At 41.4% G+C, this 16,686-nt stretch overlaps 2 protein-coding genes and 1 long non-coding RNA gene across 5 annotated transcripts; 1 reads left to right on the forward strand and 2 right to left on the reverse strand.

Moving 5' to 3' along the window:
- Positions 1–970: 970 nt before the first annotated feature.
- On the forward strand, positions 971–6,802 carry LOC130370287 (uncharacterized). Of its 3 annotated transcripts, none has more exons than XR_008893009.1 (3): positions 971–1,267; positions 2,343–4,133; positions 4,365–6,802. It is a non-coding gene; the product is annotated as an uncharacterized LOC130370287 (long non-coding RNA). The 3 variants fall into 3 exon arrangements; XR_008893008.1 differs by lacking the exon at positions 971–1,267 and having other exon boundaries at positions 1,696–3,607; positions 3,937–4,133; XR_008893010.1 differs by lacking the exon at positions 971–1,267 and having other exon boundaries at positions 1,696–2,969; positions 3,399–4,133.
- Positions 1,696–8,128, reverse strand: LOC130370286 (uncharacterized). Its single transcript, XM_056576007.1, has 6 exons — positions 7,540–8,128; positions 6,665–6,793; positions 6,355–6,548; positions 5,908–6,055; positions 5,601–5,805; positions 1,696–5,107 (listed from the first exon to the last, which is right to left on the reverse strand). The coding sequence occupies exons 1-6, from the start codon at positions 7,750–7,752 to the stop codon at positions 4,791–4,793; spliced, it is 1,206 nt and encodes a 401-aa protein (XP_056431982.1). The 5' UTR covers positions 7,753–8,128; the 3' UTR covers positions 1,696–4,790.
- A 2,078-nt stretch (positions 8,129–10,206) lies between these two features.
- LOC130370497 (endonuclease domain-containing 1 protein-like) lies at positions 10,207–11,480 on the reverse strand. Its single transcript, XM_056576242.1, has 4 exons — positions 11,399–11,480; positions 10,755–11,098; positions 10,299–10,586; positions 10,207–10,254 (listed from the first exon to the last, which is right to left on the reverse strand). Exons 2-4 carry the CDS (start codon positions 11,082–11,084, stop codon positions 10,207–10,209), a joined length of 666 nt encoding a protein of 221 aa, XP_056432217.1. The 5' UTR covers positions 11,085–11,098; positions 11,399–11,480.
- Positions 11,481–16,686: the final 5,206 nt, after the last annotated feature.

The following is a 16,686-nucleotide window of genomic DNA, read 5'->3' on the forward strand; positions in this document are numbered from 1 at the left end:
CAAAGATAAAGATTTTCCGCAAAATGAAAAGGGGCGCAGATTCACAAAAGCATGCTATTACATAGTAATGAAAAATGGTGAGAGGGTGAACAGGTCTTGGTTAGTCTACAGTGAAAGTGCAGAGCGTGTTTTTGCTTTTGTTGTTGCCTTTTTGGAAAACAAAAACAACAACTGAGTGAGGAAGGCTTTAAAGACTGGAAAAACCTTGCAATGCTAATCAACCATGAAAGGTCTGAAGAGCACAGGAAAAATACTGATAGCTGGAAGCAGCTATCAGTAGGTTCCAGTAGTGGTTTCCAGCAGGTCACAGCAGATAGCTGCTGTGACCTGCTGGAAACCCTCAGGTAAATTGTGACATAAGTCAGTGTAATGGGTCAATATAACTAATCTTATTGTTTTTATATGTTATTCTCAATTCGTAAATCGATCTCATTATGCGATATAAGGTAAATTAGACCGGTAGATGCAGGGGCCCCCAAATGACTGTTCGCCTTGAGCCCCCAAAGGGCTAAGTTCGCCACTGCACACACACACACACACCAGCAGTGCAGGGCAATAAATTTGACCTTTTACATTTCTGCATTTTTAGCAATGCTTTGTGCTTTTCATTCAGCTGTCACTTTATTTGTTTCCAACCATTTACTTTTTCTTAAATGGTTTGCATGTTGTGACGCCCCGCTCTGTGCCTTGAGCGCTAGGCCTATTCCTCCCTCTGCCTGTAGGGTATAGGAATATGGTTGCATATTGTTTATGTATGGTACTGTTCCCTTTGGCCTGCAGGAGGAGCTAGAGTGTTCCTGGCGTAATGAGGGAATTGGAGGCAGCCGTGTTCTGGCTGATATAGGTGGTGTCCTGTGGGTCCGTGTACTTTGCGGCCAATGGATTTTCGTTTTGAAATGAGAAAACCAAAATCGGGAAACGAGCTGTTTCCTGATTACCATATAGAGATAGGAAAACAAAAATCCGAAAATGACCCATTTTCCGAATTTTGTTTTGATAATAGAAAACGGAAAACGGTAAAACGACCAGTTATCTGATTTTCTTTGATGTGCTTAAACATTGACATCGGGAATTAAAATACTGCGTGGAAATCTTCTTTCTCAATTTTGCGAAGATTTTGTGTTGTGACCCGGAAGTTCCTCTCACAAGCTTAACCGTTACATTGCATGGAATGGAAATGGAGAGCTTCATATTGTTTCGCGGACCCAAACGGCTGACTATGAAGCAAGAGGACATGTCTGCAGACAAAATTTGCAGGATTTTTCAGGTGATGTTACTTTTCAACTTATAATTGACACTTTTATCCATTGCAAAAAAAATGCTCACACAGTTCACAGCGCCTTAGCTTGGTGGCATGTCATTCTACGACAGGTAGAATGAGTTAATGTTAGCATAGCCGCGGCTATTTTTTGAGCGCAAAATAGTTTTTTGACTTCCCACATGCAATTTTACAAACGGTAACATTAACATTTTGATTTTAACAATAACTCATTTGTTGGAGAGACTAGTGATGTACTAGTAGTGGTAATAATACTAGTTGACATGACATAACTGTTTAGGGATGTTCTCTCAACTAGATTGATTAGTTAGCATAGTTCGCTAAATATCTAACTGCCAGGGCTCGCAAATATCTAGCCACTCCTTCATCCACAATGCCGTGTGAAAGACGTTGTTGTCACTTGTCAGTCACAGGGAATGTGAACAAGGTAGTTTGCCACACCAGCTGGCGAAAGGAAGACTATATTGTGTCATGGTGTGGTCAATGGTTGTTTGACAATAAAGAGACATTTTCAACCATCCACTGGCTAAGAAGCCCAAATCATTTCTGTTTGATTTGAAAAGATAAGAAACATTTGTATTCAACCAAACAATAGCTAAAAAGCCCGAATTCTTTTTGGGATGATGATATATTAATGTTCCATATGGAAAAGCAAAGAGAACTGCTAAAGACTTGGCGCTCTGAGATTCTTCTGAACAAACTTCTGAAGAGTGCGTTACAAATAAAATGAATTATTATTAAAGAACTGCTGAGTTGCAGCACCATTGTTTTAGTTTTTCATTAATGAAAAAAGAAAACATGTTAAATGTATATATCCGTCTTTTGTCATGATTAATATACAGAGAAAATCGGTAATATGTGATAAATCATGATTAATCCACAGATTAATCCACACTTTTTTTTTTTATCATTTCACAGCCCTAATGTATATATGAATTGTTTTAAGTATGTTGACCTGTGATGTATATTTGTTATGGAAACACGGGATTAGTAGTATTTGTACTATTTAATTACAATGTTTTTTAATCCTTTATGGTATTTTTCATTTAATTCTATTAAACAGGTCAGTTGCAGCAGTCTTTATATCACGGACGACTCCAACACGGCAATATTTCCAGAGCCAGCAGGCCATTTTTCAATAATTAATCTGACTAATCGCAGTCATTATGAGGTCCACGGCGATGCAGAGCACCTTCCACCCGCTGCTGGTGCCCCTGCTTTTGGGTTCATGCGCCGACCCTCACCGGCTTCTGCTTCTGCCACATCTTTTTCTGCGTCTGGTTTTTCCACTGAAACACCACCACCACCACCACGAGCTGGAACTCCACGAGCTAGTGGAGCAAGCTTGTTCCAGGGAAGATCATTCCAAAGGTTACTTGTTAAATATGTAACTTGTTAAATATGTAACTGATCTCTGCTGCTAAAATCTCGTCCTATAATATATAAATATAATTTTAGGCCCATAGGTGTGATTTTAAGACGGTCTGATTTATCCCCAGGTCAATCCATCTGGCAGAAATTGTTAATGAGAAACTCAGTCCTTCCAGGACAGTAGTTGTGCGCTTTTTGGAAGCTGAGGCCTGCGTTGAACGAATTTCGGCCAAAGTTCAAGATGCCGTGGGCTCTGATGAGCCTATTACCTTGACGGACACCCAAGGAAACGAAATAATGGACTCTGAGGGCACAAGAAGTAAGTTGTATGATCAGAAACTTGCTTCTAATTTGTGGTTTCTAATAAACCTTAATGTTGATTTTAAAGGAGTCATTGATTGCAAAAAACAAATTTACCTTGTCACAGTTGATTAACGACAGTTCAGTGGGTAAAATGTACATACAATGAACCCTTAAAGTCCATTGACACTTCTTTCATATGCAAATCTCACAATTAGAAACCGGTAGGTATGTAAAGCAGGATTTGCTAAGAAGATGTAGCTGAAAAGGTGCTGTTCTGACCCTTTGTTCATTACAACCGCAAGCTGTAGTATTATGTTGTTGCTAACGTATCCTCCCTGTTTCTATTATCGGTAGATGTGATGGTTTAGTTTATTGGCAATGTGGCTAACGTTATTTCATGTCCCTGACTGTTTCATTCAAATAAATAACACGTGTTTGTTTACAGCCCAACCAATGTTACATACCCTATTCGGAGACCGTAAGGAACCGTGTGAAATACCCCCAAAAAGTCAATGACCCCTTTTAAAAACAAGTGAAGTTAATGTTTTCTGACTTCTTAGGTTCCCAGTTCTGGAAACAGAACTCAAGAAAAATATATGCTGTGCCTGAAAGTGACTTTGTGGAGTTTCAGAATGGGAGAAGAGCTAAAACAAGGTAATACAACATTTGATCTGTAGGCAAATTCATATATGAACTAAAACTTCCTGAAGGAAATACCAGTGTAATGCAAAAGTTAAGAAAGGAAAAAGAAAGTAGAGTGGAAGAATAATTATTATTTGAACTTAATTTGGTCTGCTTTTTTGAGTGATGATCATGAATGAAGTCATTATGATTCAATTATATGACAACAATGTCTCATAGGTTGACGCTTTTACAGAGTAAATTAAGATTTATAAAATATTCAGAAAGATATTCAAACATTTGTTCATATGCACCATTTGAAAAAAATCTTTAATCCTTTCTTTTCTGTTCATACATTTAAGTCGAAGGGATGGAGATTCAAGCCTGCAGGAGGTCCTTGGACGTGTTGACCAGCTGAAGCAAGCCGCCGGGAGTCTCCAAGAGGTCACTAATTCAATCAACCAGCTGTCTCAGCTGGCCAAGTCTCAAAAGGAGGAGATAATGGCAAATGTCGGTTTGCAGCCCTTAAAGGAAGCCTTTGCATGTCTTGTGTGTAAAGGTACGTGTAAGATATGTAACAGTAGGTCATTCTACAGTACAAAACATAGCCGCCTGCCACCCTCAAGCACTGCGCTGACCAGCTGTCACGGGTGTTCATCGCCATCTTCAACATTCACTCTGCGATAAAACACACTTCTGATTGCTTAGTTAATTTCCTTCTATATTGCAACTAACAATTAAATGTTATTTTCTGCATCAATTTATAATATATATTTTTTTAACCTTGCAGCTGTAATGGCAGATCCCATGTTCGCCACATGCTGTGAATCGATAATTGGATGTCGTACCTGTGTGGAGCTGTGGTTAGTCACATCAGACCACTGCTTGAAATGCAGGGCAGGAGACTTTGAAAATAAAATACATGAAGTGAAGGGTCTCTCTGCTGCCTTGTCACTTTTCAAGGAGAGAGAAATTGATTTGATTTGATAGATAATTGTTTGTTATTGTTTGTTATGTTTACATTACTGGAACTACCTCAGTTTGTTTGTTGGATGTTATTATGGGTACATGACCAGAAAGATGTTGTTTGTTGTAATGTTTATATTGTGTGTGACCGTTTTAAAAAAAAAGAAAAGAAAAAAGACAACTTCCACTTTATCATTGTTGTAATAAAATGTTATTTTTGGTATACTGCTTCTTCATTGACCATTGCAGGTCACTGTGTAACAGGTCGCACATGTCTTGAGGTGATATCAATCAGAGACCTCACTGCATTTTTAAAAGGGCCATAGTTATGGTTAACCACATTTTGGAAGAGGGATAGCAAATCAAAGAGAGAACCAAACTCAGTTTCAGTCCATTGTTGGGCTTCTTCAGAGGGGAAAGGATCACTTCCAAAAATGGATTCTCTTTTCAAGGCTGATCCCATTTCCTGCTGATACAGGTCAGCTGCAACTGCACCGACTGGCAGAAGGTCCTCAGAAAGTTTTGCAGGACACCCTTCTTTAGCCAGTTCGTTTGGTATTCCCCTTCCTGCAAGACAGTAAAGTGAGTAGTGAGATTAAAGGGGTTACACTTGTGGGGAGGTAATCATTTTGCCAATGATGTTTTGACTTGTTATTTTAGTTGTCTTTCACAGCATATTGGAGTTGACAATAATGACAGCTTCATTCAGATGGGGGTCATTCCTACAAAATTCACCCAATGTAAATGCCCTCAAATTAAAGATGAATGTCTGTGCTTTGAGCATGTATTCATTTACATTCAACTCCAAACCTGTAGAAGTCATCTAAAAAAGCAAGAACATGGTCAACGTCCAAAAAACTTGATTCTAACTAATAACATGTTTTACTAATTGAATCTGCCCCTCTACAGAAAGTACTGGATTTGCAGTGTTGCAATTTGAGCTACACATTTGTGAATCCATTTCAGATTGAACTCTACAATAGAACATCAAAATTAATTTACACTGCTTTATTAGCAAGTTATGCCTGTAATACCGCCAGTAAAATGAAATTAATCATACCTGGGATCCTGTGTGCATTCCATGCCTGTACGACATTTGTGATGCCAATCCTAGCCAGCTGGCATGTCAGGTTTGACACACAATACCTGGATGTGTTGTCCTCCATGTCCAGTTCCTCCTGGTCCACCAGCTGTACCAGAGCTGTCTTCAAAGGGTAGTTGACTCGAGCATTCACCTCCGACCACATTCTCTCTATCACATGGTTCTGTGCAGGTTATAAGGATAGTGTCAGTCTGCCTGCCCTCATTAGAAATACGCCTCAATGGCAAGAAACCAGGATTAATTTTTAACAACACATTTATTTTACCCTTGTAGAAGGTGTCTGAAGGTAGGGCTGCCTTTGAGTATTGTGTCGATGTTCTGCCAGTTTTTCCTGGATGAATAAAGCCAGATAGAATTCTTTCCCACAGTCAACTCTGACCTGGTCCCATATTCCATAGGAAAGAACAGCAGGCCTGAAGATAAATCACCGACAAACGTAAAATATACATAAACAGCATCAGTCTCTTAGCCATGGCCAGCTAAAGTGACAATTACATTTTTTTGTCAAAATTGGAATGATATCAATAATAGTAAAACTGGAAAATTAACTAAGAAACTGGAAGAGGGAAAAAGTTTTTTGTTTTTTCCAAATTAATTATTTCCATATTACAAATCTAGGTTTTAACCTTTTTTAATGTACTTGTTCAAGTCTGGGTCCTCCTAAGGAGACAACTTTGGGTTCCACCTTACAAAGTCTGTGAAGTTAATTTACCGGTACACTTCCTCATAAATCACGATGTTGTTCTTTATTGGCATGGTGGAGTGACCGACCACCTTCTTGCTGAAACCATCGATAGCCATAACATGAGTCACTCCAAACATAACAAGCTTCTCATTCTGATCTACATGCAGCTTGTGACCCATGTATTCTGCATTGTAGGGTATGGGGTTCAGATTCCGGGCACCCTAAAATATAAGAATTCCATTATAATAAAAACTCAATAATCTTTCATTCGTATGATTAGAATCTCAACACGTATGTTCTATTGAAATGTAGAAAACACAATGCTATTTGACCTTACCTGCTGTCTTGCAATGTGGTAGGGTTGATGAATACTTCTCAACACATTGCCCACTCTGCCTTCAGAAGCTTTAACCCCTTTTGCGGATAGATATCCAGTCATCATTTTTCGACCAAAAGACGATCCAGTCTGGGGGGGTGGGGGGGGGGGGGTGTAGGTATGATGTTTAGCATACATAATATATATACATATTATAAAACAATTGGGTTCTATCGAGTTATTAAGCCGTTTCTGATTGGACGAGAGACGTTCCATGAGTTGGAATATCCCAGGACATCCCAACTCGGACTTTCACAGCTAATAATAAATCACTCTGCGATGAAACATTCTAAAGCGCGCTGATGATAACTGTTAGTTCTTGTAATTCCAAACCAAGACGTTGACTGGAACTATTTTTTGTTGCGGAGAAACAATGGTGAAATTAACATTTTTTAAATCAATAACTTCGTGTTGAAATGTTAATTGGTTGAATATAAAATTGTTTTATAAAAGCAATATAGTACTCGTGCGAGTGGGGTAGGTAAGGGATATTGTTACCTGCTGTTACCTACGGCCGAACACCACCCGTGGGAATATCCCTTACCTACCCCACTCGCAGCCTACTATATTGCTTAAATATATATATTTAATTATAAATAATAAATCATCTTAGTTTAAATTTAAGATTAAGACGTGCATTTTTTAAAAATACAGAAATATTTCCTGTTGATTAACAACCAACGTGTTTATGAATTAAATCCAAAAATTGCATTAGCACCAGTCAGATGCCCGACTTTGCATATAACTGTGGTCAGCTTTTTATGTAAGAGTAGCATTCCTTTGTATGCTTAACAAAAGTGGTAATCGTGAAAGGCGGATGATAAAAAAAAACCTACCTCGAGAATACCTTCAGCGACTTCAACTTCAAGTTGACTATCAGGGCAGAAGTCCCTGACAAGCCCCTGCTCAGCACACCACCTCCGCACATTCCTCTCGGAAAACCCCCGTGTAGTTCCAAACTGGGTGCATAACGCAGTGGCGATATCCCCACAGGACATTCCATTATTTCGGTGTTCTGAAATAAAACCTGCATATTCGTGCAATGCCATTTTGAGGTGCGTCTCAAGGATGTCTGGCTCCAAATTAAATACACCGCCAACTACTGATAGCTTGGCTCCAAATTAAATACACCGCGCGCCAACTACTGATAGCTTCCGGGTCACAACACAAAAATATTCGCAAAATTGAGAAAGAAGATTTCCACGCAGTATTTTAATTCCCGATGTCCATGTTTAAGCACATCAAAGAAAATCAGATAACTGGTCGTTTTACCGTTTTCCGTTTTCTATTATCAAAACAAAATTCGGAAAATGGGTCATTTTCGGATTTTTGTTTTCCTATCTCTATATGGTAATCGGGAAACAGCTCGTTTCCCGATTTTGGTTTTCTCATTTCAAAACGAAAATCCATTGGCCGCAAAGTACACGGACCCCTGTGGCCCCATTCTCTCTCTCTAGCCGTTTCTCAATTCGCGTACTTGTGCGTGCTCGTGTGCTCGTGGACTCGTGAAACGTCATCAGTCGTTGCCCGAGCACTGTTCCAATTCGAAGCACGCATCAAGCGAGTACTGTCGTAAAACCCGGAAGTGTTCTGGATGCGTGCTCGATATCGCCGTTTCACCGAGCATGCATCGGAGGTGGCTCGTGTGTGCTTGCTCCCGCTATAAATCCCAGGATGCATTTCGCACTCGCAGCAGTACGAGGGCGGACAATATGGAGAAGACGCACAAGTTACAACTGTAGCTTAAGTTACTCTTAACTTATATATATATTTATATAATATATAATATATGGGCCTAATATAATAATAATAATATATAAATATATATATGTAAGGTCGTGTGTGTGTATAGCTTATACACATGACAGGACACTCATATCTTTTCAATTGTTATTCATTCAGAATATTTACATACTATTTGAAAATGAAAGAGGCTGGGATTTTGTTTTATATCATTTGTTTATATTGTTCAGTAGTATATGCCTAAATGAGGCCGTAGCACAGTTAACGGACGAGCAGAGGTGGTGACGTCATCGAGTCCGCTGCTGTTCCAATTGCAGGTACGTACTCGCGTGCTCGCAAGTATGTGCTTGAAGTACAGACTTGCCAAGTACGTTCTAGCAAGTCATCGAGTCCGTAGTACGCGTGCTACGAATTGAGAAACGGCCTCTCTCTCTGATAGACGCGGTTTGACGGCTGGATGCAGCGGATCGCATTGTCTTCTCTGCGCCCATGTTGATTTATGGAACTGCCTGTCAATAAATATAGTTTATTGTAATGAACGTTACCCGACGGTGTCTGTCTCCCTATGTTCAACGCCTTTGAGCCAAGGCGTTTGTGACAATGTTTACATTGTTTACTCCATTTAGACTTTTGAACTTTTGTTCAAATCCCTTCACTTGATACAAGCCATTTAACTTTTATTTTTGTCTTAATCTATGTGGCTTTATTAAAAAATATTTTAAACCTTACTTTGTACTACAGCACTCACCGCATTTTCTGCAGGAAATGCATTTTCTAGTTTGAATTGATGCCTTTTTGTGAACACACCTGTTGCTAATGTGTGTTGATTGGTTGGTGGTTCAGTGTGCCCATCACATCACACATCAGTCTCTGTCGGATCGTGCCAGTATGTTATCTGTGTTGGAAATAAACCTTACCTTGTAACTAAGAGGAAAACAGTACTGTCACACGATAATAAAACACTAAAACACTCAGTATCTGATGCTTTATTTATATCACAAAGATACAGAAGAGATTAAAACATTCATTCAGCGAGAGCAAGAAGACTTGTTAGTACTGTCATCAAATATAAAGATGTACTATCCATTATAACACCCAGTAAATATGTCTTTAAAGCAGGCATCCATAAAGGGTGTGGATACACAGATTATTTTAGCACCAGAATTAGCATGTTGAGGTTCAGCTAGCAGGAAAGACTTTGCTAGCACATAGTAGATCTCAAAGTTCTCATCTTGGACTATTAAGTACTATCTTTATTCTATGATCCAGCTATTTGGATTGACTGACGTTAAAAGCAATATTGAAACTACGAATGAAAAGTGAAGGCTTATTGTTCGGGTTAGTGTGCGGGTTAGGTTTTTATTAGAGCTGTCACTTAAACGCGTTATTAACAGCGTTAACGCAAACCAATTTTAACGGCGTTAAAAATAAATCAAGGGATATTTAGCATAGAAAAATAATTTGCGATTAATCGTGATTAATCTGAGTTAACTATGACATTAATGCGATTAATCACGATTAAATATTTTAATCGCTTGACAGCTCTAGTTTTTATGTATATATTTTTTTAGGGTTAGGGTTATCCGCTGTCAGGGCTAATGCAGGGGAGATCACAATCTTCTCCCTCTTTAGGTATATGATCATCCGGCATAACTGATGCACGGCAATTTTCATTTGGGAATGGCTCAATATTAAGCTCAGTTTTCAGTTCTGCTAAAGTTCTGGGCTTCATCGTTTTACGGTCATCTTTAGGTACTTCCTCATTGGCACCCCAGTGTGCGCTTGCGAACCACTGACGCCACTTTTCGCTATAGCAGCAAAATGCCGCCCAGAGAGTTTTTGGAATATTGACCTGGCCGGACCCCATATATGTATCACTGGGAACTGCTCCAGTCAAAACAAATGCCTCAAGCTTATTGTTTTGGTTTGAACAGTATCCATCCATCAAACCTTTGACATATTTCTCCATTTTGCACCATCTTCCCCTATTGAATGATTTAACTTGTGGAACACAATTGGTCAGCTTGAATGTGGATTTCTGATCATCTTTGCTGTTTGCATGAAAACATGGATACAAATGGCCCTTATCATGTGAACTACCCTTAGGCCAGTCCCTTGTTGCCTGTTGTTTGTCTTCGAGCTAGAAAGGAGAGAGAGTTCAAGGTTTAATTAGGTTTCCTTCTATTATTTCAATACCTCACTTAACATATTGTAATTTACAACCAAATATACTAGTTACATACTTAATTACACATACTAACCCTCAACTAATGTCATCATCTTAGTTACAAATAAAATATTAAATTACCTCTGGCTCAGTCTTCCAATTGGTACTGGCTCTCCCTTTTATGTGTCCTGTGTATATATATGCAGAAAACACTGGGATTTTCTCCAATGTGTCATAGAGCGTCATGAACCTCATGGTACTTTCATATTCCTGGCAAATGGTCTCGTAGCGTTCCTTGATCACAATATCCCCCCCTTTCAACACTCCTGGTATTTCTGGTGGGGTTCCTTCCAGGAAGAATTGAGCACAGTTTCTGACTGATCTCACCACCTCAGTGGCTGTAGGATCCATGGACACGAGAAGCAGAATGACAAGAGCCAATGGACAGCCACCAGTCACTGATGATGTCATCACAGGCTGCAGATCTGTCGAGCAGGAAAACAGTGAACCTGATGAGTGGATGTCCAACTAACTGCAAGCAATTATTTTTATACATCAATTTATTTCTTTTTGATCTCAATTACAAGTGTACAGAAAAAGTGTCTATACACAAATTGTGAATTCGCAAATATGCAGACACAGAATTAATAATATAAATATATGTGAATAAATTCAATTATTTATCTGATCCTTTATCACTGGATTAGCGTGAGTGTTAAAATCAATGTGTGTAGTAGAAGCAAGTGGAACCAGGTTGACAGAGTTGGTGAAGAGTTAAAACTTACGGGATCCAGAAGATATTTGGTGTAGGTTCTCTGAATGAAATGGTCCGACAGTCGTCTCTGCTTCCTTCTATCCTTTCAAATGGATAGGAGACTCACCAACTCTGCCACTGTAGAAGTAAAAGGAGAGGATCTTCTGAGCTTTCGACGGAGCAGACCTACTATATATGAGCACTCCATTGTCCACAGTTAGAGATATCTGTAATTCAGTTTTGAATAGTCACAACTCAAATAATGATATCAGCCCTGATGTCCCTTAAACCACTCGACTCAATACACATCCCGAATGACCGTCGCAGACATCCCTCATTCAGTTTTGATAATCCAAATAAAAGTTGCAGATATCTCACACTTCATTATGACTAGTTCTAACTGGTTTGCATGATGTTGCTCATGCGAGGCAAATGCTTTTGCTGGGACAAGAGCCAATGGGAAAATGAATATTGGCCCCGCAGGTGGGGGATAAGCGATGCGACTTCGGTGCAGCAAAGAGGTCTGTCTGTCTCTCAGTCAGAGGTCTGTCTGTCTGTCAGCTAGAGGTCTGTCTGTCTCTCAGGTAGAGGTCTGTCTGTCTGTCAGCTAGAGGTCTGTCTGTCTCTCAGCTAGAGGTCTGTCTGTCTGTCAGCTAGAGGTCTGTCTGTCTCTCAGCTAGAGGTCTGTCTGTCTGTCAGCTAGAGGTCTGTCTGTCTCTCAGCTAGAGGTCTGTCTGTCAGCTAGAGGTATGTCTGTCTCTCAGCTAGAGGTCTGTTGGTCTCTCAGCTAGAGGTCTGTCTGTCTCTCAGCTAGAGGTCTGTCTGTCTCACAGATAGAGGTCTGTCTGTCTCTCAGGTAGAGGTCTGTCCGTCTCTCAGCTAGAGGTCTGTCTGTCTCTCAGCTAGAGGTCTGTCTGTCTCACAGATAGAGGTCTGTCCGTCTCTCAGCTAGAGGTCTGTCTGTCTCACAGATAGAGGTCTAGCTTTTGTCTGTCTCTCAGTTAGAGGTCTGTCTGTCTGTCTTTCTGTCTGTCTCACTCTCTTTTGTCTGTCTGCCCTTCTGCTGTTTTTGGTGTTAGATAAACGGCTTGATCCTAGTAGCCCCACTCCCCACTTATACTGGCCCTCCCCCCAATGTACAATATACATTCTATATGATATAGTATTCTATAATATTGTGAGGTGTGTACGGTTGATAGCTGGTTCAAGAAGAAAATAATTGAACATATAGGGGTGTCTATAATTATGCAGCCTGTATTTTAATGGAAGAAAAAAAAGAGGTCAGCTGTGTGAAGCTGCTTCTGCTTTATGCATTTAGATAAAAGTCGCGGTGCGGTTGCACCACATGCACCACCGTTTCCGGCGCCTCTGGATCAGGGATGTCTGCGATTGTCATTCGGGATGTGAAATGAGTCGACTTGTTTAACGTACTACATAGTGTTCACTCTATATTAAATCGAAATGTGTTTTAAATAGTGTGCTGTTTGATATATATGCAGAATGGGGAATGGTGTCCTATATATATCTACTGTACTAAAGAGTTTCGTATATAGTGTACAGTACAATAGGTGGTGAAAGGTAAACAGGGCACAAGCAGAATGGCGAGGCGCACACAGCATTTGGTCGTGTTCTGTAAATGTCCTAGAACACTCTGGGTGCTCCGGCGGGAGTCCTGGAGCTCTATATCTAAATAATATCACATTCTACATAGATATCTATATCATATAATATATATTACCACGGCCATATATATTATCACGATATTATGAATCTCAAACGACTGCGTTGGGTTCTCCGACGTCTCTGGTTCTACCACCTCCACATCAATCTGAAGTAGACTGAACCGCGACATGGAGGAGAAAGGGATTGTGGCCCGCGATTGTCTCCCGCCGGAGCCTTGCTGCCCGCTGGCGAGGGACCACCGCCGGGTGGTGCCTCGTGGCAGCGGGCAACAGGCAGCGGGGCTCCGGCAAGAAACAATCGCGGGCCACATCCCTTTCTCCTCCGTGGTTCATGTACTTCAGGGAGTCAAAGCCAAAGTTCCTTCCCCCCAAATCCTTCTCAACCATGGCTGAGATAACGGCCACTACGAGTCTCTTTGTGGAAATACCAGAGATGTCGAGAACCCGACGTGTTATGCGCCATCACACCAACGTTATCCAAATAGCAAAGAAGTGTACAACACTTGCGTTACAGTGTGTGTATTCACACACACACATGTGGTGCTTGCACGGTCGTAGCTCATTGGGCAAAGCAGAGAAAGGGGAGGTAGCATGTCCCCCCTTATGACGACATACAGGGAAAATTACAAACCATCTGTGCATCTGAGCTTCGTTTTTTCAAAGGCGGAACAGAATGCCTAGTGCTCCTTCTAGCTACTATGGGACCATAGGTAGGCAAGGGGAACTCAAATTAATGTTAGAAAACCTCAGAAAGTGAATTTTTCATGCCATGGGATCTTTAACAACTTCCAACTCTTCTGTGCCCAAAAACACCCCAGATTGAGAAAGCATAGTAGTAGAAGGTTGCTTCGACAAGTATAAACAAACAGTTTATTTTGCAGTTAAGATAAGCCACGATCTATTGAGCCATGTTTGTGTGTGATAGAGCTGTTGAGAGCACACGTGCTGCCTCCTCAGGATTTTCTGCTTTAGTCAAAATGACAGCGGCATCACTGGTTCCCGGCTCATACCTGCTGGGTGGCCCGTAGTTGAGCTGACGTTGGCGCAGCGTCTCCTCCTCGCTGGTGTGGACGACGCGTCGGGCGATGGGAGGCGATCTTCGGTCCTTAACTGCTGCATCGCTGGCCCTCGGTGGTTGTTCAGGGATGGGTGGGTGGTGGAAGCAGGTGTTCACCTGGCTCCCGCCGACGCATCGCTGGTTCTCTGCTCGGTACAGCTGCATGAACCGCCGGCATCCAGATGGTGGTGGACAGGTTCAGCGCCTCTGCCCCTGTAGTTGTTGCAACAACACATTCCCTGTATTAAATAGGAATGTGTTTTAAATAGTCCTAAGTAATACTATATAGTGTTTGACCACGCGGAGATGCTGGAGTACAGAAAGATCATCCTTAACGTGGCGGACCGGTGATTCCCGTTCCTCCACAGACAGAGAGATCAGGGGCCTTCTGGAGGAGCCTGAGCCCTGGATGTGACCCTCCTCCTGCAGGCCTGCCATCCATCCAGACAGTCCCGCGCGGCGGGTCTCCACATCACACCAACGAGATACGGAGCACATGACTCAACATGCCACGGCCTCATGCAGGTTAGCTCCGTTGGTTGCATCTTGTTTTATACCAACATGCAGTCCTACTGTATATCGCATTTACAGTCCTTTATCAGACTTATAATCCTTTGCCACACTTAAGAGTCCTCTATCACATTTTGTCCGTTGTGACATTTACAGTCCCTTATCGCACTAAAGGTCCTTTAAGATCGGACGCCTAGCGATAAACCATGGCGAAAAAGCGCATGACAGGCAAAGCAATTTTTTTTAAACTATTTTATTGACCGACAGAATCCTGATGAACAAATGCGTTCAATGTAAAAGGACCTTTACAGTCCCGTGTCACACTTGCAGTCCTTTACCACGCTAACAAACTATCGGTCCAGCATAAAGTATTGACATTTAAAGGCCAATCTATGGCATTTTCCAATTGACGTTACATTTTTCATTCATTTAGGCCTATTTAAAGGACAGTGCACGTTAATCTACATTTCTGTAAATGTGCCAGTGTTAGCCAGCAGGAAAATGTTCAACTACATGTTAAAGAATACACACAGCAACCGATAACAAAACCTATGACATGGTGCATGATTACATGAAACAATGGTAATCTTGCTGGTGAAAAAGACTGATGGATTGAACACTCAACCTTTAGACCGAGCGAAGCTTAGGTTCCGTCCTTTCAACAAGCTAGCACTCTTTTGGAGAAGGTTTGTCTCCAATACTAAACTGTTGTGACCGTTACAACTGTACTTGTTATGAAAGGTGTTACGTATTTTAAGAACCTTACCAACCCACACATAGACCCTGGGAAGCAGGACCAAACATATAAGCTGTAAATACTATACATAGCCACAAGGGGAGCAGGACCTTACTGAAGGCTGCAATTACTATTCCATCCACAGAGGGCAGCACCACAGACAGGTTAGGGGGCCGAGGGTAATGCGTCACACCGGCTCCTCCCACTCCTTCCAGGCCATTCGGATCAGACCATAACAGTAAACACGAGCCAGAGGCTCGCCAGAATCTCTCGGCAGCCCATACGATAGGGTTAATATAGTTTTGGTCAGCTAGGAGACGCTCAGCACGTGCTAGACACACTTTCAACCTCCTTTTGCTCCATAGTATTAGTTTACCATACCGAAATACTTTGCCAAATAAAGTAACTGTTAAAAGCTATCCTTTGGATTTGACCACTTTCCTTGAAGAATACTGCAATAAAGGCAACCGTTATTCAGGTACCGCAGTGCAATTGAACATTGACTTGTAGCACCGGCTGCAAGCAAGGTGATCAATGCACATAACAGATCTCAGTCTTTTATCACATTCGCAGTCCTCTACCTCAACACACACACAATTATTATATAATAGTAGTATTATTGTTGCTATTACAAGTCTCTCCTCCCCCAATCTCTCATCCTTCTCCTCCCGCCCTCTCTCTTCTCTCACCCTCTTCCCCCCCCCCCCCCCCCCCCCCCCCCCCCCCCCTCGACTGGTAAAGTTATAAGACCATGGGCGACCGGGCCTTCGCCGCTGCAGCCCCTCGACTGTGGAGCAGCCTCCCGGACCACTTAAGGGCAATTAAGACACTAGCCTGTTTTAAGACTGGCCTAAAAACCTTTTTATTCATAAAGGCATTTCCTACTTTTTAAAAAAAAAAGTGTATACATTTTTTTTAAACTGTCCTTTTGTCCATTAGCACTCTGAGATTCTGCTTAGAATGAAGAGTGCTCAACAAATAAAATGAATTATTATTTATTATTATTATTAAGACCTGTGTGTGTGTGTGTGTGTGTGTGTGTGTGTGTGTGTGTGTGTGTGTGTGTGTGTGTGTGTGTGTGTGTGTGTGTGTGTGTGTGTGTGTGTGTGTGTGTGACTTAAAGTACCTTTGAGAACATCAACATGGACGGACTGAGTGTGTTACTGTAGTCACAGTATCGTACGCCAAGGTGTGTGTATGTTAACATGTGTGTGTGGGCGTTTGTGTGTCTGTCTGTCTGTCTTCTGCTGATACTGTTTACCTTTCACCTTTGCCAGCATCCAATGGTGTCTCACCTGACCAGGAGGTAGTGCGGTGGTGTAGCAGGGCTTTTC

The sequence above is a fragment of the Gadus chalcogrammus genome, chromosome 17 (assembly GCF_026213295.1).
Source record: "Gadus chalcogrammus isolate NIFS_2021 chromosome 17, NIFS_Gcha_1.0, whole genome shotgun sequence".
Classification (NCBI taxonomy): domain Eukaryota; kingdom Metazoa; phylum Chordata; class Actinopteri; order Gadiformes; family Gadidae; genus Gadus; species Gadus chalcogrammus.